Here is a 26,398-nt window from a genome sequence, read left to right on the forward strand (position 1 = left end):
GCGCTAAGGCGTACCAGAGCCGAGGGCGTACAGAACAGAGCGCGAGGGCGGTACAGAGCGCGAGGGCGGTACAGAGCGCGAGGGCGGTACAGAGCGCGAGGGCGGTACAGAGCGCGAGGGCAATAGATAAAGTGAGAGAGCGCTAGGGAGGGGAAGAATCAGATATGAGAGACAGCATCACACAGTCTTCATACTGACCTCTGACTGAGCTGGACAGTCTAGATCACAGGGTATCATCTGAGTACTATGGGTCAGGTTAAGTGTACCATAACCCTTACACTTGCACTGTGGCCTCACTCCGTACTTCCCTAGTGCTCTGCAGTAGGCCAGGTATTAAGCATGCTTAGCCTGTTACAGTTACTAGTTACAGCTACTAGTTACCTGTCCACAATTGTAATCAGTAAGGTAACTTTTGGACGACCCAAACTCAGTAATGTAATCTGATTACTTTCAATTACTTTCAGTTACTTTTAGATTACATTCCCCTTAAGACAAAACATTATATTACCAATTCATCAACATCTGTTACAGGATAAATCAGTGTTTAGAGTTTACATATGTGGCCATAAATAGATTTTGCATTTAACTTTATGGGTTGGTTATTGCTTTATACAGCAGATAATAATACGATTAGGCCATATCTTTACATTAAAAACCAAAGTCTGTCAGATTTCCAGTCATTACAATTAATTGAATATGGAATTATAGAATATGGAATTATAGATTAGCCCAATTGTTTTACCTGAGCATAACCCAAAAACGAACGATTTATTAGCCTACTCTGTTGTTTATGAGTTTGTTGTCATGGAGGACTGATTGGGCTCATTGCTTTGATTTGAAAAGTAAACGCTGCCCTCGGAATAGCATGCTTTGAGCACTACCGAAAAGTGCAATATACAGTACGTGGAAAATGAATGCCATAGTGTGCATTTGCTACATACCTATTGTTTATGTTTTTGTTGGTGACACTATGATGTCTCTCTAATTTGCAACTGTTTCAGAGTTTGTGCATGTGTCCGTTAGGCCCTCCCTATTTACGACTCTCTGCATGGAGCAGTGCTTAGAGTGGACCAGAGAGACCGGTACAGTAGCTACTTCATTAAAGCAGGGGATCTTAAAGCTGATGTAATTATTGGTGCCTGTGGGCTCTGGGTTAGTCTTAATGCATGCTTCAAACTGGCCTACTGCTCACTCCCTTAACAGGTAATTGCATTTAGGCACAGAGAAAGAGGGAGGGAGAGCGATTTAAGCTTATTATGGTCTGTTGACCTGAGGACATGGCTACTGCACGTGTGCAGATGGGGCCAGAAAGTCTCAATCCCTACTCTCTCTAATAAGTCAGACCGTAGCCCATCAAACTAGATAGGATCTCACTGTAGTGATCTTAGGGGATTCAGAACACTCACTGTTAATGTGGTTAGGTTAGGGAGATTACTGTCTAGTCTGGCCCTGTAGCTCTACTATAGGAAAATGGACTGACTCCTGCTGAATGGAGTTAGATGAGGAGTAGAGGTAACTCTAGGGAGCAAGGGAGGGAGCGAGGAAGGAAGAAACCAAGGATGGAAGAAAATGCCTTGACCCGGTACTGCTGTGTACTTCTGAATCCATGTCAGCCATTGAAATATAATTTATATGTGTCAGCCTACGTGAAATCCTTGTCACATTTTACATAGTGTATTATTTTCTTGAAGTAGCTTCTTATAGCCGGGCTGTACAGTAGCACTGGAATGTCACAGTGAAGGGAGAGGTGATGGTAGGCCAAGGTTTCTCTCGATCTCGCTCTCTCTTTATCTTTATCTCTTTTTTCTCCCTCTCTCCATCTCTCTCCCCCTCTGTCAGTAGTGTGTTGTATCCAGAGGCACTCCTGTATTCATGGCCACAACACTCAGGCACCAGAACGCTCACTGCAGGATGCACAGCTGAGCCTGAAGGTCGGGCAGCAATTGTTTATCGGTTAATGTCTCGCGCTCTCTGTCTAAAAGTCTCGCGCTCTCCGTCTAAAATGTCTCGCGCTCTCCGTCTAAAATGTCTCGCGCTCTCCGTCTAAAATGTCTCACGCTCTTTGTCTAAAATGTCTTGCGCTCTCTTGTCTCGCGCTCTCTGTCTAAAATGTCTCGCGCTCTCTGTCTTGCGCTCTCTGTCTAAAATGTCTCGCACTCTTTGTCTAAAATGTCTCGCGCTCTCTGTCAAAAATGTCTCGCGCTCTGTCAAAAATGTCTCGCGCTCTCTGTCAAAAATGTCTCGCGCTCTCTGTCAAAAATGTCTTGCGCTCGCTGTCTAAAATGTCTCGCGCTCTCTGTCTAAAATGTCTCGTGCTCTCTGTCTAAAATGTCTCGTGCTCTCTGTCTAAAATGTCTCGTGCTCTCTGTCTAAAATGTCTTGCGCTCTTTTTCTAAAATGTCTCGCACTCTCTGTCTAAAATGTCTTGCACTCTTTGTCTCGCTCCCTCTGTCTCGCTCCCTCTGTCCTCCTTCTGTCTCATGCTCCCTCTGTCAGAATGCAGGCAGACACACACACATTTGTAGTAACTTAAACTTAGAGCCCATGATTTTATCATTTATAGTTTCGTAAATGCATGGTTGATCCAAGGCCTGTTGTGAGGTTGTTGCTTTTCGTCCCCGAAGCCCTTAATCAAATAATACATTATTTGATTACTTAAATGTACATTAGGATCAAAACTGGGATTGTATGTACATGTGACTTTCTCCACTATGTAAAGTCCACTTCCAATGACAATTTGTACATTAGGACAAACCTCAAACAAAAGTGACTTTTCAATTTCCAAGTACTGTTCGCCTATGTTATTAGCACACCCATAAGCACTCTCTAAATGGAGCTTGTTATATAAAGTTGATCGTACATGTGCCCATTAGATGGATACCCTCTTCACTATGCTATAAGGAGACATCATTAGCTCCTCAAAAGGTATCATCTATTCATACTGTGGCTAAAGGCGACATCAATGGATGCCTAATGGTCTTACCTCTTCAAGAGCTGTCATCTATTCATACTGTGGCTAAAGGTGACATCATTGCATGTATAATGGTCTCAGTACTTTAAGAGGAACTGAACCAAAAAAACGACTTCTCTGGTTGAAAAGCGGCTTATGTGGCATCGGTAGTTGTCATGACTCTCCTGACAGTGGATGAAAGGACCCATCAGCTAGGCAAATGTTTGAAGATAGCCAGACCCCCTCTCTCCCTAAGAAGAGGGGAAGGGGGGCTGTGCCGTTCATGACACCTTAACACTGGGCCGTACATTTTAGTAGGAGGGAACTTTCCCTCTCTGCCTTTCAGTATCAGACTCCCGAGTGGCGCAGCGGTCTAAGGCACTGCGTCTCAGTGCTAGAGGCGCCATGACAGACACCCTGGTTCGAATCCAGGCTGTATCACAACCGGCCGTGATTGGGAGACCCATAGGGCGGAGCTCAATTGGCCTAGCGTCGTCCGGGTTTGGCCGGTGTAGGCCATCAATGTAAATAAGAATTTGTTCTTAACTGACTTGCCTAGTTAAATAAAGGTTAAATACATTTTAAAAATCCACCAAAGAAAAGCCTTTGTCAACAGAAGACCTTTGCCGCCAAAAACTTGAACGGCCAAAGAATGAACTTTGGAACACTTTTCAAAAGATAGGAATGTTAAGAATGGTCGGTGGGGATCTAAAGAATTATCATGCCATATTGTTTATTATTTAGTGATGTCATTAAGGGTGGTATAACAAAGTAACTGTAACTCTGAAATTGTACGCTTTCTATGTATCAAGTTTACATTTAAATGTTGTATAAAATATATGATTAAATATGAGAATACTTTGTGAAGATAGAAATGTGATTTTACTCTTCTAAATGAGAATTGTTTGTCATATAAACTTTTGCTCAGTCAGTAACCATGCCCAAGTGAGCACAGACATTGTGTCGGCGTGATGGAAAGCCCCCATTTTACCCGAGGATAAAAGGCTTGGTAACAAAATTTACATTAGACCAAGTAGACAGATGGTGAGATTGATGTTACGAATGGTTGAAGCTACCAGACCAGAAAGCGTGGAGCGGTGGCTACACGGCTGAAAATGGTGAGACCAAAACATGCCGGGTTGCTGATGACGTGTAAAATGGCCGGGAGCATGAACCTGAATAATCAACCTTGAGACCAAGCAGATGGACGGTGTAAGCTGGACGTCACGAATGGTTAAAACTACAAGACCAGACAGCGTGGAGCAGGGCTACACGCTACTAAATGGTTAGAAACTTTGAAACTCTCAACACGGGTGAAGAAGATAAAGACCAGAAACATTCACCGTCTGTGGCTGTGCATGTAAAAGTGGTCTTAGAACTTTGACTGAAGACATGAGGTGGGAAGGAAGAATCCCTCTCAGACAACCGTTGGTACATCTGAAGTATCTATGCTAACGAACACTCCAAGACCAGCCGAGTCTCACACTGAAGTGGGATAGGACACCCTAACCCTTTTTGAGAAATTGGTTCAACGGCAATCAAGGACAGCTACACGTAAATATACACTACCATTAACAAGTTTTAGGGTCACTTAGAAATGTCCTTGTTTTTGAAAGAAAGCAAATTTTTTGTCCATTAAAATAACATAAAATGTATCAGAAATACTGTGTAGACATTGTTAATGCTGACTATTGTAGCTGGAAACGGCTGATTTTTTTAAATGGAATATCTACATAGGCGTACAGAGGCCCATTATCAGCAACCATCACTCCTGTGTTCCAATGGCACGCTGTGTTAGCTAATCCAAGTTTATCATTTTAAAAGGCTAATTGATCATTAGAAAACCCTTTTGCAATTATGTTAGCACAGCTGAAAACTGCTGGCCTTTAGGCTAGTTGAGTATCTGGAGCATCAGCATTTGTGGGTTCGACTAACCTGTACCCCCGCACACTGACTCGGTACCGGTGCCCCCTGTATAAAGCCTCATTATTCTTATTGTGTTACTTTAAATTTTTGTCTACTTGGTAAATAATTTCTTCTTGAACTGCACTGTTGGTTAAGGGCTTGTAAGTAAGCATTTCACGGTAAAGTCTACACTTGTTGTATTCAGCGCATGTGACAAGTAAAGTTTGATTTAGAATGGCCAGAAACAAAGACTTTCTTCTGAAACTCGTCAGTCTATTGTTCTGAGAAATTAAGGCTATTCCATGTGAGAAATTGCCAAGAAACTGAAGATCTCATACAACGCTGTTCCTAGGCCGTCATTGAAAATAAGAATTTGTTCTTAACTGACTTGCCTAGTTAAATAAAAAATACAAATTTAAGTAGATTTTCCATAAAAAATATGCTATTTCCAGCTACAATGTTGTAAGTCGCTCTGGATAAGAGCGTCTGCTAAATGACTTAAATGTTAAATGTTAATGTAATGTTGTAAATGACTGTCTCCACTGTATTTCTGATCAATTTTATGTTATTCCAATTGACAAAAAATTCTATTTTCTTTTAAAAACAAGGACATTTCTTAGTGACCCGGAACTTTTGAACGCTGGTATATATATTTAAAGAGCGGTGGTTCATGTGCAAAGTATTATTATTCCTTTGAGCGTAAGTTCCATTTAAGTAGGAGGGAACTTTACCTACCCCTCCCTCTCCATGTGTAACAAGCCATCATATCTTGTTAATCCACTAGGAACTTTTATCTCATGTAAGTGTGTTTGTGTATTCTTCGTTATTATTTTGTTAGTAAATAATTAATTAAATCAATTTGTGTAGTACTGAATATTCAGAAGGGCTAGGGTTCTTGCGGATCCAAGGATTATGCCACGTTCAGAATGAGATTGAGGTGATAATTTACTGTTATTGATGTAAGATATCTACATATCTTTCGAGTTTAATTCGGGAGATGGTAACTCATTTAACAACTTCTTCCGTGGTGCCCCAAATTCCCAATGAGTTAATTGTTACACGATTCATTTAATCGAATAACACTTAAACATAGTTGGTTGATAAGGTAAATAACAGTCATCACGTTAATGATTGTCACGTCACAACATAGTTATAAACATACATGCTAGTCTCAAAACAGTCAAATGTAGTAATGAGGAGGAGAAAAACAGATGCCAAATCAGTGAGTTCAGCCCCCCTTCAAGCCCTGCTGTCTGATATTTGCATTTAGACTGTAAATGTTGCATTTAATCTCCTGTCAGCATGTGTTTAGTGGTTGAGAGGACAGCTCACCTCCTGATCTCTCCTGTTTTCTCCCTCTCCATCTCTCTCTCTCTCCTTCTCCTGTTCTAGCTCTCTCTGTCTCTCTGTCTGTGTGTGACCTCCCTTTCCCTTCAAAATGGCCACAGGGTGATCACGAGCTGTGGTAGCTAGCTGCTAACCCTTGAGATGAGACTATGTGGATGCTTTGTGCCAGTGTCCCTCAGCTAGTATACACAGATGTTTGTTCATATGTCATCATTACTATTCCTCACACACATCCTCTTTTTCTTTATTGAAGTACAGTTTGGTACAACAGTCTTGTCTCTGTTTTTAAGTCAAATCAATAATAGTGCAGCCATCACCCCTAGTAAGTCAGGCCTCTCCTTGCTGTGAAATTCATCTCTCTTTCTCTCTGCTCTCTCTCACACTCTCTGCTCTCTGTCTCTCACACTCGCTCTTCTCTCTCTCTCTCTCTCTCTCTCTCTCTCTCTCTCTCTCTCTCTCTCTCTNCTCTTCTCTCTCTCTCTCTCTCTCTCTCTCTCTCTCTCTCTCTCTCTCTCTCTCTCTCTCTCTTTCTCTTTCTCTTTCTCTTTCTCTCTCTTTCTCTCTCTCTCCAATCAAGGACAACTACACATTTGCCCAGCCGGGGATTCAAAGGAATGTCAAGGCTCTGGAGAAGTTGGTCAGCAGGATCGATGGTGAGTGCTTTCTCTCCCTTTCTCTCTCCTGTCCTCTCCACTCTCCCTTTCTCTCTTTCTCCAGTCCTCTCCTGTGGTCCTCTACCCTCTACTCTCCTGTGGTCCTTTCCCTCTTCCTCTCCATCTTCCTCACCCCTCCCTCCCCTTGGCTTGTCCTCTCCCACTTTCTATCTCCCTCTTTCGATCTGTGTGGTTTCCGGAAGGGAAATCCTGTCTCTGAGCACACCCCTGCATCATATCTCTCTCTCTTTGTCTGTCTGACCATATCTCTCTTCCTGTCTGTCAGAATTATGATTAGTCTGTCCTTCTGTCAGAGTGATCACACACACAGACCCTGACTGCTGTGTGTCATCCCCAATCAGCGGCGGGTCAGTGTGGCTTTTAACAGAGTGGTAGCTGGCTGGCGTCTGGTCCGCCGGGGGGAAGCAGGAGCCACCAGAGCATGAGATCCTCTCATTACTTTAAATTACTGAGGTGTAATCAGAATTCACTGGCCATCCTCTCCTCCCGCCATCTCCTCACAGAGCAGGATAAGGCCAGGGTGGAGGGAGACCGGTCCCTGCACAGCACAAAGCCAGACCAGGACCAGACTCAGATCTAGTCCTATACTCCTATATTTTCTTATAAATTAGAGAGGTGTAATCAGGATTCAGTGGACATCTTCTTACAGAACAGGGACAGAATCCGAGCCCTGCACTGCACACAGTCAGCCCAGTTCTAGACCCAGATTCAACACCAGACCTAGCGCTATACCCTATTGCCAGATCCAGCCCAGCACCATGCCCCATCTGTATACCCTAGCCCCAGACCCAGGCATTTGTATTCCAAAATGGTCTTATTTTTTCTTTCTTTCTGACGTCTCTGCTCAGTTTGGACTTGGCTATATTTAACAACCAAATTTATGCAGGGAGGGAAATTGAGTTGGTCTTTTTGGACTAGATAAATGTCTTTAGGTCGCAGGTTAGATTTACCCTCTCTGGAGTAAGAGACTGTTCTTAAATAGATATTGAACTTTACCAGTCCTCCTTGAGAACTTCAGTTCTTTTTCTCTTACTTTATCATTTTGAGTTTCCAGTGTTGTTGCCTTCTCCATTTTCTTGATCCTACAGTACATGTCTACTGTAAATTACCGGTAAATACTTATTAGTAAATCATACTTTGCCAGGTATTTATTTCTGTGAATTTTTTAACAGCTGTTGATTTGTAACAGAGAAGGTAGCCTAGCGGTTAAGAGCGTTGGGCAAGTAATCAAAAGGTTGCTGGTTCAAATCCCTGAGCCGACGATGTACCCTTGAGCAAGGCACTTAACCCTAATTGATCCTGTAAGTAGCTCTGGATAAGACCGTTTGCTAAATGACAAAAACATGTTTGTTTTTATTATTCAATATTTTTTTTTACAATTGAACATATCGCTCATTAACTCAACACACAGCTCCTTAAAGGTTTGAACCATAAAGACACACCTATGCACGCGCACACTTATACACACACACACAAGTCTCCTTATAGGTTTGAACCAACACTATAAGCAAACTTTGTAATTAGAGACAAAAGTTTTCTCCCGGGAATGAGTCTCCTACCTTCTAAGAATCCCCAATGTGTTAATTCATCTGATATTAAAATGGCACCCTATCATCTATATAGTGCAATACTTTGGACCAGATTTACTCCAGACACCCCAACAGGCCCTCATCCCTGTCATTCACAGGAGAAAGAGACAGAAAAGGTATCGCGGAAGGAGATCGGGGTGCCTTGTGAGGGTCCGCCGACGAGTGGCTAATCTGCCTTTGCCATCGGTACTATTGGCCAAATACTCATAATAAACATCGATAAAAGATACAAGTGTTATTCACAGAATTAAAGATAGACTTCTCCGTAAAAAAACTTTACGGAAAAAGCATAATCTGAGTACGGCGCTCAGAGCCCAATCCAGCCAAAGAAATTTCCGCCATGTTGGAGTCAACAGAAGTTAGAAAAAWCATGATAAATATTCACTTACCTTTGATGATCTTCATCAGAATGCACTCCCAGGAATCCCACCTCGACAATAAMTGACTGATTTGTTCCATAAAGACATAATTGATGTCCAAATAGCCACTAGTTGTTAGCGTGTTCAGCCCAGTAATCCATCTTCATGAGCACTAGGTCCAGACAAAAACTCAAAAAGCTCCGTTACAGGTCGTAGAAACATATCAAACGATGTATGGAATCAATCTTTAGGATGTTTTTAACATAAATCATCAATAATGTTCCAACCGGAGAATTCCATTGTCTTTAGAAAAGCAACGAGAGCTAACTCTGTCGGGAGCGCGCGTCACGAGCCTGAGACACTCTGCCAGACCACTGACTCAAACAGGTCTCATGAGCCCCTCCTTTATAGCAGAAGCCTAAAACAAGTTTCTAAAGACGGTTGACATCTAGTGGAAGCCTTAGGAAGTGCAACTTAACCCCATAGACACTGTGTATTCGGTAGGCCAAGCTTTGAAAAACAACAAACCTCAGATTTCCCACTTCCTGGTTTGATTTTTCTCAGGTTTTTGCCTACCATATGAGTTCTGTTATCTCACAGACATCATTCAAACAGTTTTAGAAACTTCAGAGTGTTTTATATCCAATAGTAATAATACTATGCATATATTAGCATCTGGGACAGAGTAGCAGGCAGTTTACTCCGGGCACGCATTTCATGCAAAAGTGAAAATGCTGCCCCCTATCCCAAACAGGTTAAAAACTGTAATATCTTATGTTTCACMGAGTCATGGCTGAATGATGACATTAATAACATACAGCTAGCGTGTTATACACTGTATCGGCAGGATGAAACAGCGGCCTCTGGTAAGACAAGGGGTGGCGGTCTATGTATATTTGTAATCAACAGCTGTGCACGATATCTAAGGAAGTCTCAAGGTTTTGCTCGCCTGAGGTAGAGTATCTCATGATAAGCTGTAGACCACACTAGCTACCTAGAGAGTTTTCATCCTCTATTTTTTGTAGCTGTCTACATACCACCACAGACCGATGCTGGCACTAAGACCACACTCAACGAGCTGTATACCGCCATAAGCAAACAAGAAAACGCTCATCCACTTTAATGCAGGGAAACTTAAATCCGTTTTACCTCATTTCTACCAGCATGTTAAATGTGCAACCAGAGGGGGAAAAAACTCAAGACCACCTTTACTCCACACACAGAGACGCGTACAAAGCTCTCCCTCTCCCTCCATTTGGCAAATCTGACCATAATTATATTCTCCTGATTCCTGCTTATAAGCAAAAATTAAAGCAGGAAGCACCAGTGACTCGGTCAACAAAAACGTGGTCATGAAGCAGATGCTAGCTACAGGACAGTTTTGCTAGCACAGACTGGAATATGTTCCGGGATTCTTCCGATGGCGTTGAGGAGTACACCACAACAGTCACTGGCTTCATCAATAAGTGCATCGATGACATCATCCCCACAGGGACTGTACGTACATACCCCAACCAGAAGCMATGGATTACAGGCAACATCCGCGCTGAGCTAAAGGGTAGAGCAAAGCGGAAGCTTATAAGAAATCCTGCTATTCCCTCCAACGAACAATCAAACAGGCACGCCGTCAATACAGGACTAAGATCAAATCGTACTACACCGACTCCGACGCTCGTTGGATGTGGCAGGGCTTGCAAACTATTACAGACTACAAAGGGAAGCACAGCTGAGAGCTGCCCAGTGACACGAGCCTACCAGACGAGCTAAATTACTTCTATACTCACTTTGAGGCAATTAACACTGAAACATGCATTGGAGCATCAGCTGTTCYGGACGACTGTGTGATCACGCTCTCTGTAATAACATGTTTCAAGCAGACCAGCATAGACCCTGTGCCCAAGAACACTAAGGTATTTGGTATTTTATTAGGATCCCCATTAGCTGTTGCAGAAGCTACTCTTGCTGGGGTTCACATAAAACATAATACAGAATGACATAATACAGAACATCAATAGACAAGAACAGCTCAAGAACAGAACTACATACATTTATTTTAAAGGCACACGTAGCCTACATATCAATGCATACACACAAACTGTCTTGGTCAAATAGGGGAGAGGCGTTGTGTCGTGAGGTGTTGCTTTGTCTGTTTTTTTAAACCAGGTTTGCTGTTTATTTGAGCAATATGAGATGAAAGGAAGTTCCATGCAATACGGGCTCTATATAATAGTGTACGCTTTCTTGAATTTGTTCTGGATTTGGGGACTGTGAAAAGACACTGGTGGCATGTCTGGTGGGATAAGTGTGTGTCTCAGAGCTGTGTGTAAGTTGACTATGCAAACAATTTGGGATTTTCAACACATTAATTTTTCTTATAAAAAGAAGTGATGCAGTCAGTCTCTCCTCATCTCTTAGCCAAGAGAGACTGGCATGCACAGTATTTATATCAGCCCTCTGATTACAATGAAGAGCAGAATGCGTTGCTCTGTTCTGGGCCAGCTGCAGCTTAACTAGGTCTTTCCTTGCAGCACTGGACCACACGACTGGACAATAATCAAGATTAGACAAAACTAGAGCCTGCAGAACTTGCTTTTTGGAGTGTGGTGTCAAAAAAGCAGAGCATCTCCTTATTACGGCCAGACCTCTCCCCATCTTTACAACCATTGAATCTATATGTTTTGACCATGACAGTTTACAATCTAAAGTAATGCCAAGTAATTTAGTCTCCTCGACTTGTTCAACAGCCACACCATTCATCACCAGATTCAGCTGAGGTCTAGAACTTAAGGAATGATTTCTACCAAATACAATGCTCTTAGTTTTAGAGATGTTCAGGACCAGTTTATTACTGGCCACCCATTCCAAAACATACTGCAACTCTTTGTTAAGGGTTTCAGTGACTTCATTAGCTGTGGTTGCTGATGCGTATATGGTTGAATCATCAGCATACATGGACCCACATGCTCTGTTTAATGCCAGTGGCAGGTCATTGGTAAAAATAGAAAAGAGTAGAGGGCCTAGAGAGCTGCCCTACGGTACACCACACTTTACATGTTTGACATTAGAAAAGCTTTATTTAAAGAAAACCCTTCGAGTTCTAGTAGATAAATAGCTCTGAATCCACGATATGGCAGAGGTTGAAAAGCCATAACACATACATTTTTTCAATAACCGGCTATGATCAATAATGTCAAAGGCTGCACTAACAGCTCCCACAATCTTCTTATCAATTTCTTTAAACCAATCATCGGTCATTTGTGTCAGTGCAGTACATGTTGAGTACCCTTCTCTGTTGAAAGTCTGTTGTTAATTTGTTTACAGAGAAATAGCATTGTATTTGGTCAAACACTATTTTTCCAAAATTTTGCAAAGAGCTGGCAGCAAGCTTATAGGTCTGCTGTTAGAACCAGTAAAGGCCGCTTTACCACTCTTGAGTAGTGAAATTTGGCTTCCCTCCAGGCCTGAGGACAAAGACTTTCCTCTAGGCTCAGATTAAAAATATGACAGATAGGAGTGGCAAAAGAGTCAGCTACCATCCTCAGTAGCTTKCCATCTAAGTWGTCAATGCCAGGAGGTTTGTCATCATTGATCGATAAGTCATTTTCCCACCTCTCCCACACTAACTTTACAAAATTCAAACTTGCATTGCTTTTCTTTCATTATTTGTTTTTTTATGCATGAATACAATTGCTCACTGTTCATGTTGGCATTTCCTGCCTAAGTTTGCCCACTTTGCCAATGAAATAATCATTAAAATAATTTGCAACATCAAATGGTTTTGTGATGAATAAGCTTTCGATGAAAGATGGAGTTGAATTCGTCTTTCTGCCCACAATTTCATTTAAGGTACTCCAAAGTTTTTTCTCCATCATTCTTTGTATCATTGATCTTGGCTTCATAATACAGTTTCTTCTTCTTTTTGTTGAGTTTAGTCACATATTTCTCAATTTGCAGTAAGTAAGCCAGTCAGATGTGCAGCCAGACTTATTAGCCACTCCTTTTGCCCCATCTCTTTCAACCATGCAGTTTTTCAATTCCTCAAGCTATGGAGCCTTAACAGTTCTAACAGTCAGTTTCTTAACAGTTTATCAATAATTGGAAGAAACAATTTAATAAATTAATCAAGTGCAGCGGCTGGATGCTCCTCATTAATCACATCAGACCAACTGATAGTTTTAACATCATCCACATATGAGTCGCAGCAAAAAAAAGAAGTATGATCTCTTATATACAATTTTAGGCCTAGCTGTTAAAACTTTGGCTTTCCTGGATATAGCCACTATGTTGTGATCACTACATCCAATGGATACGGATACAGCTTTAGATCAAAGTTCTACAGTATTAGTAAAAATGTGATCGATACATGTGGATGATCTTGTTCCTGTAGTGTTTGGTAACACCCTGCTAGGTTGATTAATAACCTGAACCGGATTACAGGCACTGGTTACAGTAAGAAGCTTCCTCTTGATCGGACGGCTTGATGAAACCCAGTCAATATTCAGGTCCCCAGAAAGTAGATCTCTCTGTTTRCATCACATACACTAGCAAGCATTTCACACATATTATTTAGATACTGACTGTTAGCACTTGATGGCCTATAGCAACACCCCAAAAGAAAAGGCTTCAGATGTGTCAAGTGAACCTGCAACCACAACACTTCAACAACACTTGACATAAGATCTTCTCTAAGCATGACAGGGATATGGCTCTGAATATATACAGCAACACCTCCCCCATAAGCATCTTCTATAGATGGTATAGCCTTGTATTGCTACTGCTGTATCATCAAATGAGTTATCTAAGTGAGTCTCAGAAATGGCTAATATATGAATGTTATCTTATGTTAGCAAGTTATTGATTTCATGAACCTTATTTCTAAGGCTGCATATATTAATATGGGCTATTTTCAGCCCTTTCCTGGGTAGCTTATCAGAGATAGACATAATACTGAAAAGAGCAAACAAAGCAAGAGGAAAAAAATATACATTCAGCAGTCCATTAATCAATTGGTGTGTGTGTGTGTTGCGGGGTTGAATCTACGAAACCATAGGCTTGGCTCTCTCATCCCTGCCTAAATGACTACCGACCCATAGCACTCATGTCTGTAGCCATGAAGTGCTTTGAAAGGCTGGTCATGGCTCACATCAACACCATTATCCCAGAAACCCTAGACCCACTCCAATTTGCATACCGCCCCAACAGATCCACAGATGATGCAATCTCTATTGCACTCCACACTGCCCTTTCACACCTGGACAAAATGAACACATTTGTGAGAATGCTATTCATTGTCTACAGCTCAGCGTTCAACACCATAGTGCCCTCAAAGCTCATCACTAAGCTAAGGACCCTGGGACTAAACACCTCCCTCTGCAACTGGATCCTGGACTTCCTGACGGGCTGCCCCCCAGGTGGTAAGGGTAGGTATCAACGCATCCGCCACTCTGATCCTCAACACGTTGGCCCATCGGGTGCGTGCTCAGTCCAATCCTGTACTCCCTGTTCGCTCATGACTGCACGGCCAGGCACGACTCCAACACCATCATGAAGTTTGCCGTTAATACAACAGTGGTAGTCCTGATCACCAACAATGACGAGGGAGGTGGTCAGAGACCTGGCCGTGTGGTGCCAGGACAACAACCTCTCCCTCAACGTGATCAAGACTAGGGAGATGATTGTGGACGACAGGAAAAGGAGGACCAAGCACGCCCCCATTCTCATCAACAGGGCTGTAGTGGAGCAGGTTGAGATCTTCAAGTTCCTTAGTGTCCACATTACCAACAAACTAACATGGTYCAAGCACACCAAGACAGTCGTGAAGAGGGCACGACCAAACCTATTCCCACTCAGGAGACTGAAAAGATTTGTCATGGGTCCTCAGATCCCCAAAAGGTTCTACAGCTGCACCATCGACAGCATCCTGACTGGTTGCATCACTGCCTGGTATGGCAACTGCTCGGCCTTCGACCGCAAGGCACTACAGGGAGGAGTGCGTATGGCCCAGTACATCACTGGGGCCAAGCTTCCTGCCATCCAGGACCTCTATACCAGGCGGTGTCAGAGGAAGGCCCTAAAAATGTTCAGACTCCAGCCACCCTAGTCATGGACTGTTCTCTCTGCTACCGCACGGCAAGCGATACCGGATCGCCAAGTCTAGGTCCAAGAGGCTTCTAAAAAGCTTCTACCCCAAGCCGTAAGACTCCTGAACATCTAATCAAATGGCTACCCAGTCTATTTGCATTGCACCCCCCCCACCTACATGTATATATTACATAAATTACCTGGACTAACCGGTGCCCCCGCACATTGACTTTGTACCGGTACCCCCTGTATATAGCCTCGATATTGTTATTTTACTGCTGCTCATTAATTATTTGTTACTTTTGTTTCTTATTTTTCTTTAGGTATTTTTCTTAAAACTGCATTGTTGGTTAAGGGCTTGTAAGTAAGCATTTCACTGTAAGGTCTACACCTGTTGTATTCGGCACATGTGACAAATACAATGTGTTAATTGGCTGTGGTTAAATACTTTGCGCGTGTGTTCGTTTGTGCTCGTGTGAGTCCTGGGTTCAAATACTATTTAGGGTATTTTAATTACTTTTAAAGACATTTGGAAATAAGTATTTTGATATTTGTTGATATGGGAATGGAAAGTATTGGCATATATTTTAAAATACTCAAATACATAGTATTCATACAATTTTTTTAATAYTTCAAAAGCATTTTCCCCCCCTTCTTTCAACAGGCAGTCATGCTGAGACCAATGTGTATTTCTCAGATGAGCCCTGCATAAACACACTTTACACATTAATAATGCACTTCAATATTCACATCAATACACTAAAATCAAGACACAATCATAGAAAACAATCAGCCTTTTGAATTGCCCTAGAGGCATCAATTCATAACCTTTTTGAGAACCTTGGACAAGGAAGCTGCAAAAAACCCTAAAAGCAGATCAAATTGTATTTGTCACATACATGTGTTTATCAGATGTTATTGCGGGTGTAGCGAAATGCTTGTGTATCTAGCTGTAACAGTGCAGTAATATCTAACAATTTAACAACAATACACACAAATCTAGAGTAAAGGAATGGAATTAAGAGTAAATAAATATATGGCGAGCAATGTCAGAGCGGCATAGACTTAGATATAGTAGAATAGGATAGACCACAGTATATACACATGAGATGAGTAATGCAAAATATGTAAACATTATTAAAGTGACTAGTATTCCATTATTAAAGTGGCCAGTGATTCAAAGTCTATGTAAACAGGGCAGCAGCCTCTAATGTGCTAGTGATGTCTATTTAACAGAATTTAACAGTCTGATGGCCTTGAGATAGAAGCTGCTTTTCAGTCTGTCGGTTCTGACCTCGCCTTCTGGATGATAGCGGGGTGAACAGGCAGTGGCTCRGGTGGTTGTTGTCCTTGATGATCTTTTTGGACTTCCTGTGACATCGGGTGCTGTAGGCATCCTGGAGGGTAGGTAGTTTGCCCCCGGTGATGTGTTGGGCAGACCGCTCCATCTTCTGGAGAGCCCTGTGGTTGCGGGCGGTGCAGTTGCCGTACCAGGCGGTGATACAGGCCAACAGGATGATCTCAATTTTGCATCTGTAAAAGTTTGTGAGGGTTGTAGCTGCCAAGCCAAATTTCTTCAGCCTGCTGAGGTTGAAGAGGCAATGTTGCGCCTTCTTCACTACTTTATCTGTGTGAGTGGACCATTTTAGTTTGTCAGTGATGTGTACGCCGAGGAACTTGAAGCTTTCCACCTTCTCCACTGTGGTCCCGTCGATGTGGATAGAGGGATGTCCACGATTATCTTCTTTGTTTTGTTGACGTTGGGTGAGAGGTTCTTTTCCTGGCGCTACACTCCAGGTCCCTCACCACCTTCCTGTAGGCTGTCTTGTCATTGTTGGTAATCAGGCCTACAGCTGTTGTGTCGTCGTGCGAGGCCATGCAGTCATGGGTGAACAGGGAGTACAGGAGGGGGCTGAGCACACATCCTTGTGGGGACCCAGTGTTGAGTATCAGCAAAGTGGAGGTGTTTTTTCCTACCTTCACCACCTGGGGGTGGCCCGTCAGGAAGTCCAGGACTCAGTTGCACAGGGTGGGGTTCAGACCCAGGGCCTCAAATCTTAATGATGAGCTCTGAGGGTACTATGGTGTTGAATGCTGAGCTATAGTCAATGAACAGCATTCAATCATAGGTATTCATCTTGTCCAGATGGGATAGGGCAGTGTGCAGTGCGATGGTGATTGCATCGTCTATGGATCTTTTTGGGGCGGTAAGTAAATTGATGTAGGTCTAGGGTGTCAGGTAAGGTAGATTTGATATGGTCCTTGACTAGTCTCTCAATGCACTTCATGATGACAGAAGTTAGTTACCTTTGCTTTCTTGGGTACAGGAACAATGGTGCACATCTTGAATCATGTGAGGACAGTAGACTGTGATAGGGAGAGATTGAGTATGTCATTTAACACTCCAGCCAGCTGGTCTGCGCATGCTCTGAGGCTAGGGATGCCGTCTGGGCCGGCAGCCTTGCGAGGGTTAACTTCTCTGGGATATGTGGGACGCTAGCATCCCAGCCAGTGAAATTGCAGGGCGCCAAATTCAAAACAACAGAAATCTCATAATTAAAATTCCACAAACATACAAGTATTATACACCATTTTAAAGTTAAACTTCTTGTTAATCCAGCCACAGTGTCTGATTTCAAAAGGCTTTACGGCGAAAGCACACCTTGCGATTATGTTAGGTCGGCGCCTAGCCACAGAAAACCATACAGCCATTTTCCAAAGAAGGAGAGGTGTCACAAAAGACAGAAATAGCATTAAAATTAATCACTAACCTTTGATGATCTTCACCGGATGGCACTCCCAGGACTCCATGTTAGACAATAAATGTGGGTTTTGTTCGATAAAGTTAATCTTTATGTCCAAAAACCTCATTTGAAATTGGTGCGTTATGTTCAGAAATGCATTGTCTCAAACAAACATCCGGTGTAAGTGCTGAGAGCCACATCAAATTACAGAAATACTCATCATAAACATTGATAAAATATACAAGTGTTAAACATATAATTAAAGATACATTTCTCCTTAATGCATCGGCTGTGTCAGATTTCAAAAAAGTTTTACGGTAAAAGCACACCATGCAATTATGTTAGGTCAGCGCCTAGCCACAGAAAACCATACAACCATTTTCCAACCAAGGARAGGTGTCACAAAACTCAGAAATAGTGTTATAAATATTCACTTACCTTTGATGATCTTCATCGGAATTCACTCCCAGGAATCCCAGTTCCACAATAAATGTTTGTTTTGTTTGATAAAGTCCATCATTTATGTCCATACCTCCTTTTTGTTCGCACGTTTAGTCCAGTAATCCAAATGCACAATGCGCGGGCACTAAGTCCAGACGAAAAGTAAAAAAGGTTCCATTAACGTTCGTAGAAACATGTCAAACGATGTATAGAATCAATCTTTACGATGTTTTTATCATAAATCTTCAATAATATTCCAACCGTACAATTCCTTTGTCTTTAGAAATGAAAGGGAACGCAGCTCGCGCTCACTTAGCTCATGGCATTCTGCCAGACCCCTGATTCAAACAGCTCTTATTCGCTCCCCCTTCATAGTAGAAGCCTGAAACAATGTTCTAAAGACTGTTGACATCTAGTAGAAGCCTTAGGAAGTGCAATATGACCCCATAGACACTGTATATTGGATAGGCAATCACTTGAAAAACTACAAACCTTTTTTTCTCAGGTTTTTGCCTGCCATATGAGTTATGTTATACTCACAGACATCATTCAAACAGTTTTAGAAACTTCAGAGTGTTTTCTATCCAAATCTACTAATTATATGCATAATCTAGCTTTTGGGCCTGAGTTGCAGACAGTTTACTCTGGGCACCTTATTCATCAAAGCTACTCAATACTGCCCCCCAGTCCCAAAGAAGTTAACACGTTTAAATGTCTTACTCATGTCGGCCACGGAGAAGGAGAGCCCACAGTCCTTGGTAGCGGACCGCGTCGGTGGAACTGTGTTATCCTCAAAGCGGGCGAAGAAGGTGTTTAGCTTGTCAGGAAGCAAGATCTCGGTGCCCGCGACGTGGCTGGTTTTCCATTTGTAGTACGTGATTGTCTGTAGATCCTACCACATTCGTCTTGTGGTTGAGCCGTTGAATTGCGACTCCAGTTTAGCTCTATTCTGACATTTTGCCTGTTTCATTGCCTTACAGAGGGAATAACTACACTGTTTGTATTCGGACATATTCCCAGTCACCTTGCCATGGTGAAATGTGATGGTTTACGCTTTCAGTTTTGAGGGAATGCTGCCATATATCCACGGTTTCTGGGTAGGTTTTAATAGTCACTGTGGGTACAACATCTCCTATACACTTCATGATTAACTCAGTCACCGTATCAGTATATACATCAATATTATTCTCGGAGGCTACCCAGAACATATCCCTTTCCATGTGATCAAAACAATCTTGAAGAGTGGATTCCGATTAGTCAGACCAGCGTTGACTAGTCCTTAGCATGGGTACTTCCTGTTTGAGTTTCTGCCTATAAGAAGGGAGGAGCAAAATGTAGTCCTGATCAGATTTTCCTAAAGGAGGGCGGGGGAGGGCCTTGTAAGGCATCCCGGAAGTTGATGTAGCAGTGGTCGATTGTTTTAGCAGCACGAGTCTATGTGTTGATAAAATTTCAGCATTCTTTTCCTCAAATTTGCTTTGTTAAAATCCCCAGCTACAATACATGCGGCCTCAGGATATGTGGTTTCCAGTTTGCATAAAGTCCAGTGAAGTTCTTTGCGGGTCGTCGTGGTATCGGCTTGAGGGTGGATATACACGACTGTGACTATAACCAAAGACAATTCTCCTCAATTTCCCTGGGGGGTATGAACAAAGGATCCGATTCGGGAAAGTCGTATTCCTGGTCAAAATGCTGGTAGTGGTCAGTTTCCGCCGCTCTGATATCCAATAGTTCTTCCTGGCTGTATATAATAACACAAAACATTTTCTGGGCTAATAATGTAAGAAGTAACACATAATAAAACAAAATACTGCAAAGAGTCTGGTATCTTGTACGTTTAAGTGAACCATGTAAGGTACGTAMGTTTATGTAGAAAGGCTTTATAAACAAAAAGAGTGCAAGGCATCGATCAACGAGACTTTATAGAGGGCCAGCCTACTTTCTCATACAGAATGCAGGGATGTGTACCGGACCCATCGCCTCTAATAAAGCGTAGTGCATTATGATAATCCTGTATGTAATTTTTTTTTGTAGATGGAACAACATTGTTTATATGGACAGTAAAAAGTACAGGACCTATTGTAGATCCCTGTGGGACACCTTTCGTAATGTCAATAATAGCTGACTTAACACCATCAGAAAAMACACATCGTGTCGTGTCTTTTTTTCTTTTCTCCCCAATTTCGTAGTATCCAATTGTTGGTAGTTACTGTCTTGTCTCATCGCTACAACTTCCGCACGGACTCGGGAGAGACGAAGGTCGAGAGCCATGCGTCCTCCGAAACACAACCTAACCAAGCCGCACTGCTTCTTAACACAGCGGGCGTCCAACCCGGAAGCCAGCCGCACCAATGTGTCGGAGGAAACACCGTACACCTAGCAACCTGGTCAGCGTGCACTGCACGCTAGTGCGCGATGAGACAAGGATATCCCTGCCGGCCAAACCCTCCCTAACCCGGACGACGCTAGGCCAATTGTGCGCCGCCCCGTGGGCCTCCCGGTCACGGCCGGCTGCGACAGAGCCTGGGCTCGAACCGAGAGTCTCTGGTGGCACAGCTAGCACTGCGATGCAGTGCCTTAGACCACTGCGCCASCCGGGAGGCCCTGTGTCGTGTCTTTCTAGTAATTTTTTAACCAATTACATGACGCCGACTGGAGACAATCTTTGAATCAATAAAGAGTGTTCAACAGTATTCTCTTATCCATACCCTTTACCACATCGTTTAACACCAAGGTTGCATTAGAGATGGAGCTATAAACCGGCATGAAACCAGACTGGTGAGCACTTAGAATACACAAGTTGACAATTAATTAATATAATATTTTCAGGGCTCTACATTAAGGCTTGTATGGGGTAAGTAAAATAAATATTGTTGGATTACCAGAATATAGATTTCAGTAGAAAATCACTATCAAACAATTACTCCGATCAGAATTGGATCAGGCAGTGCCGCAGCGCACAGCAGGGCAGTGCATGGTTTACATTCTGAGTAAATTGCCTATATTCCTATTTGCTATAACAAATTTCTATAAATAAGTTATATTTATACAAAGCAAGAGAACAATGTAGACAGAGCTAAGAGCCTCACCAAAGCACCACAAAATATCCGGTCAGAAAATGTAGTTTTGATATGAATATGACTTGGCCTATTAATCCACTCTTTCAATTGAATTCATCCTAGATTTCTCCTGCCATGCTTTTTCATGATCAAGGTGCAATGAATGAATGTAACAGAGTTCTGGACTATCTCAGGAAGTTTTATTGTTTTTGAATAACCCCAGAACATGGGAGGCTTATGGTAATAATGAGAGAGAGAGAGAAGAAACAATAGTTGAGCAAAGCATTATAAGACAGAAATTATGCATACGACGCCCCAAAAAAATCCTTCCTTGCCATTGTGAACCAAACAACCAAAAGCCTTATAAACCAAATAAAGTATCATAAAAGCATTAAGACAAATTAAAGTTATGAAGAGTATTTTCCAAAATATTTGAGTGTTTAATGTCCTAAAGTTGCAGCTTTTAAATCAGATGAATTATGGAAGTCAGAGTCTATGCTTTTCTCATTCACAGATTTATTTTGATTTACAAATATTTTAGTTCACAAGAAGTGAAGTTGAGCAAACAATACCAAGTTTGAAAAATCCAATGAGGGGTCAAAAACTTAGGCTTCAGCTGAGGAATGCTTATGAAATGAAATGAGTAGTTGGCCTATGCCTATTTCCATATTATTCTAGCAATGTGCAACCTACTTACAATGCATATAGTAGCTTTGGCCTAATAAGAGAAGAGGATGAGGATAAAATGCAAATCAGTTTATAATTTTCCAGTTGCTCTGCAGCCCATGATGATTTACAGCCCAGCTTAAGATGCACTGCTAGCGAGGCTCGTTGACTGTGTCACTCGCTCCATCTGCACACTTTGGCAGACAAAGATAGCCAGATAGGCCTAGGCTACTACACATCACATCTCGTTCGTGTCACAGCTCCACCAGAGTGAAATAAGCTGTTCGAAAAGATTTGGCTCAGCTAAATGTATTTTGTCAATGTCATGATTCTTCTCGTCCTTCCAATAGCATGCCGTCAAATGCGTAGCAGTCTTTTTTCTTAAAAAAATGTAATAAATGAGTTTGTACGTTATTTTGGATGGCCGCTAGGGGGATGGCAGGGGTGTCAAACATTCCACGGAGGGCCTATTGTCTGCTGGTTATAGTTTTTTCCTTTCAATTGAGACCTAGACAACCAGGTAGGGGAGTTCCTTACTAATCAGTGACCTTAATTCATCAATCAAGCACAAGGGAGGAGCGAAAACCCGCAGACACTCGGCCTTCCGTGGTACGAGTTTGACACGTGGTCTATGGGCAAGCGCAGCATTTTTTTCCCATTTCATCCTATGTACTTCACTCATTTTCAGTCACACTTTTGGCTGATGGTGTTAGACGTTTTATTTTGTGACTTCAGCTTTCGGACAAGTAAAACAAATCTGTCCTACTTGTCCAAAGGACAAGTGGCTAAAAAAAGTTAATGTCAAGCCCTGGTTGTTGAAAATGAAAACATATTCACTAGAAGTTGACTGATCTTCCAACGAGCCAAGTGGAGGCTGGGAGAGGGAATAGCAGTCGACTGACTGCCCAGGGTCGATTTAACCTCCATTTCTTAAAATAAAAAGCCTGCCGAGATAAAATGGTGAAAGCATCACTTATCTTATTTTTCTCAGTAATGATGCCAGAGTCTGACACAACTTGCTTACGCAGGGAAGGAGAGGAATTGCCACGCTTCAGTGCATTAACTGTTTTCCAAAATGTAGACGGATCACCAGCAGAGTCTGTGATATAACTTAGAAAGTAGCTTGATTTAGCTTTCTTAATTTAGGAAGTACATCTATTTTTACATTTCCACATTTATTTCTACATCTAGGAAGTACATGCATTTGAACCAGATCTGTTTGGTATTTTAAATAATGTATTTCAAAATATGTTTCTGAAAATACTTTAAAGTAGTAGGCTGTTTATAGGAAAGTATTTGAAAATACTTTTGAATACTTCCAATAGAGGTAGTTGATTCAGGCCACAAAGACTCAAATAGACAGGAAATAACTATTTAAATAACAAATAATCAAATACACGTGCGTGTGCATATCAGTGTGTGTGTTTGCCCATGCATGTATATGTGTGTGAGTATGTCCGTGTACATGTATGAGTTGCTGTGGATTGATTTCCACCTCTGTGTAACTAGATCCATTAGGGCTGTTCCAGGGGAGATGTTATGCAGCACCACTCTGCCAGCTCTCTGCTAGCTGATTAAACCTGACACAGGACATGGCTCCAAGGTGGTCATTTTGGGATAATGGCACAGTGTAACAACAGTCCTGCAAAGCCCAGAGTGACTTAAAAATAACCACCTAACCACCATTCAACACTGGAATTTACATCTTGAAAAGAGGAAACTGTTCAGAGTGCGGAGAACAGCAGGGCACAAGAAAAAAATTGAGAAAAAGGAAGAGGAGGACATGGAGCCAGTGAAGAAGAGCGAGAGAAAAAGGGAAGATGGGAAGAAAGCATCAGATGCAACAGCTGTGGTGAAGAGATAGATCAGTGCCCTTGCTACATTCCCTTCCTTCAGAGACACATATCAGCCTTAGTCTCTTGCTCTATGTGGTACACAAACCAGGTTGTATTTGATCCTATTACCACTGTGTATGTTTCCCCTACCACAGTCTTTGATATTATACGGCGTGTGCTAGCCAGGGCTGGAGGTGTACCACTGAAAGATGGTCTGCCCAGATTGGTGCTACTTGATGGGCTGTGGCCCTGATGTTCAGACATGCTCCTGAAGCACACCTCTGGCTCTCCTCTGGCTCCTCAGCCATATGGCTTTACTCTGTCAGGTGACAGAAAGGAAGGAGCTTTCTTAGCACCACATGGACATGACAGAATCTCTGTCCAGAGCGTCTGGACGCGACAGAGAAAARTGGGATGGGAAGGAGGGCGTGGAGGTGGTGTGAGAGATGGTGAGAGAAAGACCTAAACTGTCCCTCACTCGTGATGCCATCAGCAAAGACACATTGTGGTCATACAGCTGAATAGCCACGTCATGCTGGAACAGCAACCACAATATCTGCCCAGACTACACTGTATGAAGAGGTATTTTCTCATTTCCCCCTGTAATTATATTAGATACTAATGATGCTGCATTTTATAGGGCTTTTCATGGTGCCTTAACAGTGTAATGGTGAATTGACCTCACCTTGCATTGTCCTTYGCAGTGATGCTGATAAGATTAAATTACATGCATATCAAATGTGTGATGACATGAGAAACTGATCTCTACCTGATGATGATAATACAGAAACTGATCTGTGTCGTTGTGTTATACGGACTTACAGCAGAGTCTTGTAATTCCTGATACCTTGGCTTATACAGTCCAATTTGACCACTCTGTGACGGAGGCGAGGGGAGAGGTGGTGGAGTGGTGCTGATCTCACCCCAGTGTCTGATTGCATTAACGCTTCATCCCGTCCTACCCGGTGACTCGTCTGCTCTGTGTCAGCGGCTCAGGTCCGTCCTTCAGTCTCTCCCTGCCTGCCCTTCAGCCCAAACACTGCCAGCTCACCTGCCTTTATCTCCCTCAAACAGAGAGCAAAGGAGAGAGAGTAGAGCGAGCGAGTATAAAGAAAAGCACAAACACACCGCAGGGAAAGAGAGACCAGAGAGAGAAGAGGGGGAAACAGAACAGAGAGGAATAGAGCGAGCGGGAGAGCACAGCCCTGCCTGGACCCTCAACCACCCACACTTGCCTCTCAAATCAACAGGGGTGGAGAGAGGAAAACGGTTTGGCACGATGCCTCAAGAACGCTCCCTTTTCTCTGCCTCTGTGTAGCACTAGGTCCATAGAGTACAGTAGCCTATATAGCAGAGAGCATCGTCTAGGCTCTCTGACCAGTCCCTGCTGAATTTAGCAGAGGAGTGAACGTTCAACCTCAAATAGGCCACAATATTCCCCTGACAAATCGGGTGAATGACCCGTCTCGGGTCAAAACAAGCACCCTGGTTATTTTAGTACAGGGGTAGGTGACCCTAGTCCCGCAGCGCCGCAGGCACTAAATGTTTTGGATTTAACCGACCTGGAAGACCAGGTGTGTTGAATTTAGGCAATCACTGAACTGATCAATTAGCTCAGTTGGTCAGGTGTGGTGCCTAGATGGAACATGGTTGCCTACCCCTGTTCTAGTATAACCAGGTCTCTGCCTACCGTACCATCTCATCTGTACATCTCAGAGCAGAGAGACAGTGGGAGCCAATGGGTCCTGTCCCCCTGTGGCAGTGTCCTGCTTCCTCCAGCTCTGTTATTACAGGCCTGCATTATTACGGGGGAGGAGAAGTAGAAGGATGGAGGAATGAAGGGATGAGGGGCGGAGGCGTGGAGGGGTACCTGCTGTACTCCCCCCTCATTGAATATCTAACTTTATACTATATTATTTATTTCAGACTTCCACAGAATGTTTCAGAGAATGTTCACTTTAGTTCAGGCCGTAGAACTGAACGAGTGCAGTGATCTTATACTTTATACGCCCACTGAGGCAGTTGAGTATGTTTTGAGATTCACTCCGATTCTGTCACGCGCTAGAGGTTATTCAAGCTTGGTATATTCAAGGACAGATAGTTGTACTTATAGTATTATAGTTGATTTTCCAGAATGATATGACGATAGCTGGTACGAAAGACGTCCGCTATTGTAACAGCCTGGCTGCCGCGCGACCCATGTGTCAGCCATGCTACTTTTGTAAGGGTTTGACAAGAGCATTGCGTGCCATTCAGACATGAATGCCTTTGTACGTGTGCACTACATCTAAAATATAGGCTACAGTGTGCAGAGAAATAGATTCAAGCTGAAGAGGCTATAGGGTTATAATGGAATATGAAGAGTACATTTTTCACTTCTGACTAAGACAGGGGTCGCATGCACCCTAACCGTGTGTGGGACTGTGCGTCCCTCAAATCTCCTCTTCGTCCTCCACATGGCATTCCTCTCTTCTCTCTCAGGGCCTGATCTCCTCTCCTCTCCACACAACACAGCAGGAGTAATACACATCTCTTCTCCTCTCTATCCTCTCGTCCTTTGTGTGGGGCTGTGTTTCTCTAAAAGACAGAGGCTGGTGTGAGGCTATTACAGAAATGGGAATCAGATCACACACAAAGCCACCCCCCCCAACAGCATCGATCTCCCTCTGTTCCATTTCCTTTCCCCTTCTCTCTCCCTCTCTCTGGGCTTTGTTTACGTTTGACCGACCGATGCAGGGACGCGGCAGC

At 42.9% G+C, this 26,398-nt stretch overlaps 1 protein-coding gene across 2 annotated transcripts in view; it reads left to right on the plus strand.

Moving 5' to 3' along the window:
* LOC111951281 (TBC1 domain family member 22B) overlaps positions 1–26,398 on the plus strand; it is a 205,656-nt gene that overhangs the window by 121,449 nt on the left and 57,809 nt on the right. For both annotated transcript variants that reach the window (XM_023969344.2, XM_023969338.2), the window contains exon 11: positions 6,780–6,855. In XM_023969344.2, coding sequence (XP_023825112.1) covers positions 6,780–6,855 — 76 coding nt within the window. The remainder of the gene's footprint in view (positions 1–6,779; positions 6,856–26,398) is intronic.

Source organism: Salvelinus sp. IW2-2015, linkage group LG3 (genome assembly GCF_002910315.2).
Source record: "Salvelinus sp. IW2-2015 linkage group LG3, ASM291031v2, whole genome shotgun sequence".
Taxonomy (NCBI): domain Eukaryota; kingdom Metazoa; phylum Chordata; class Actinopteri; order Salmoniformes; family Salmonidae; genus Salvelinus; species Salvelinus sp. IW2-2015.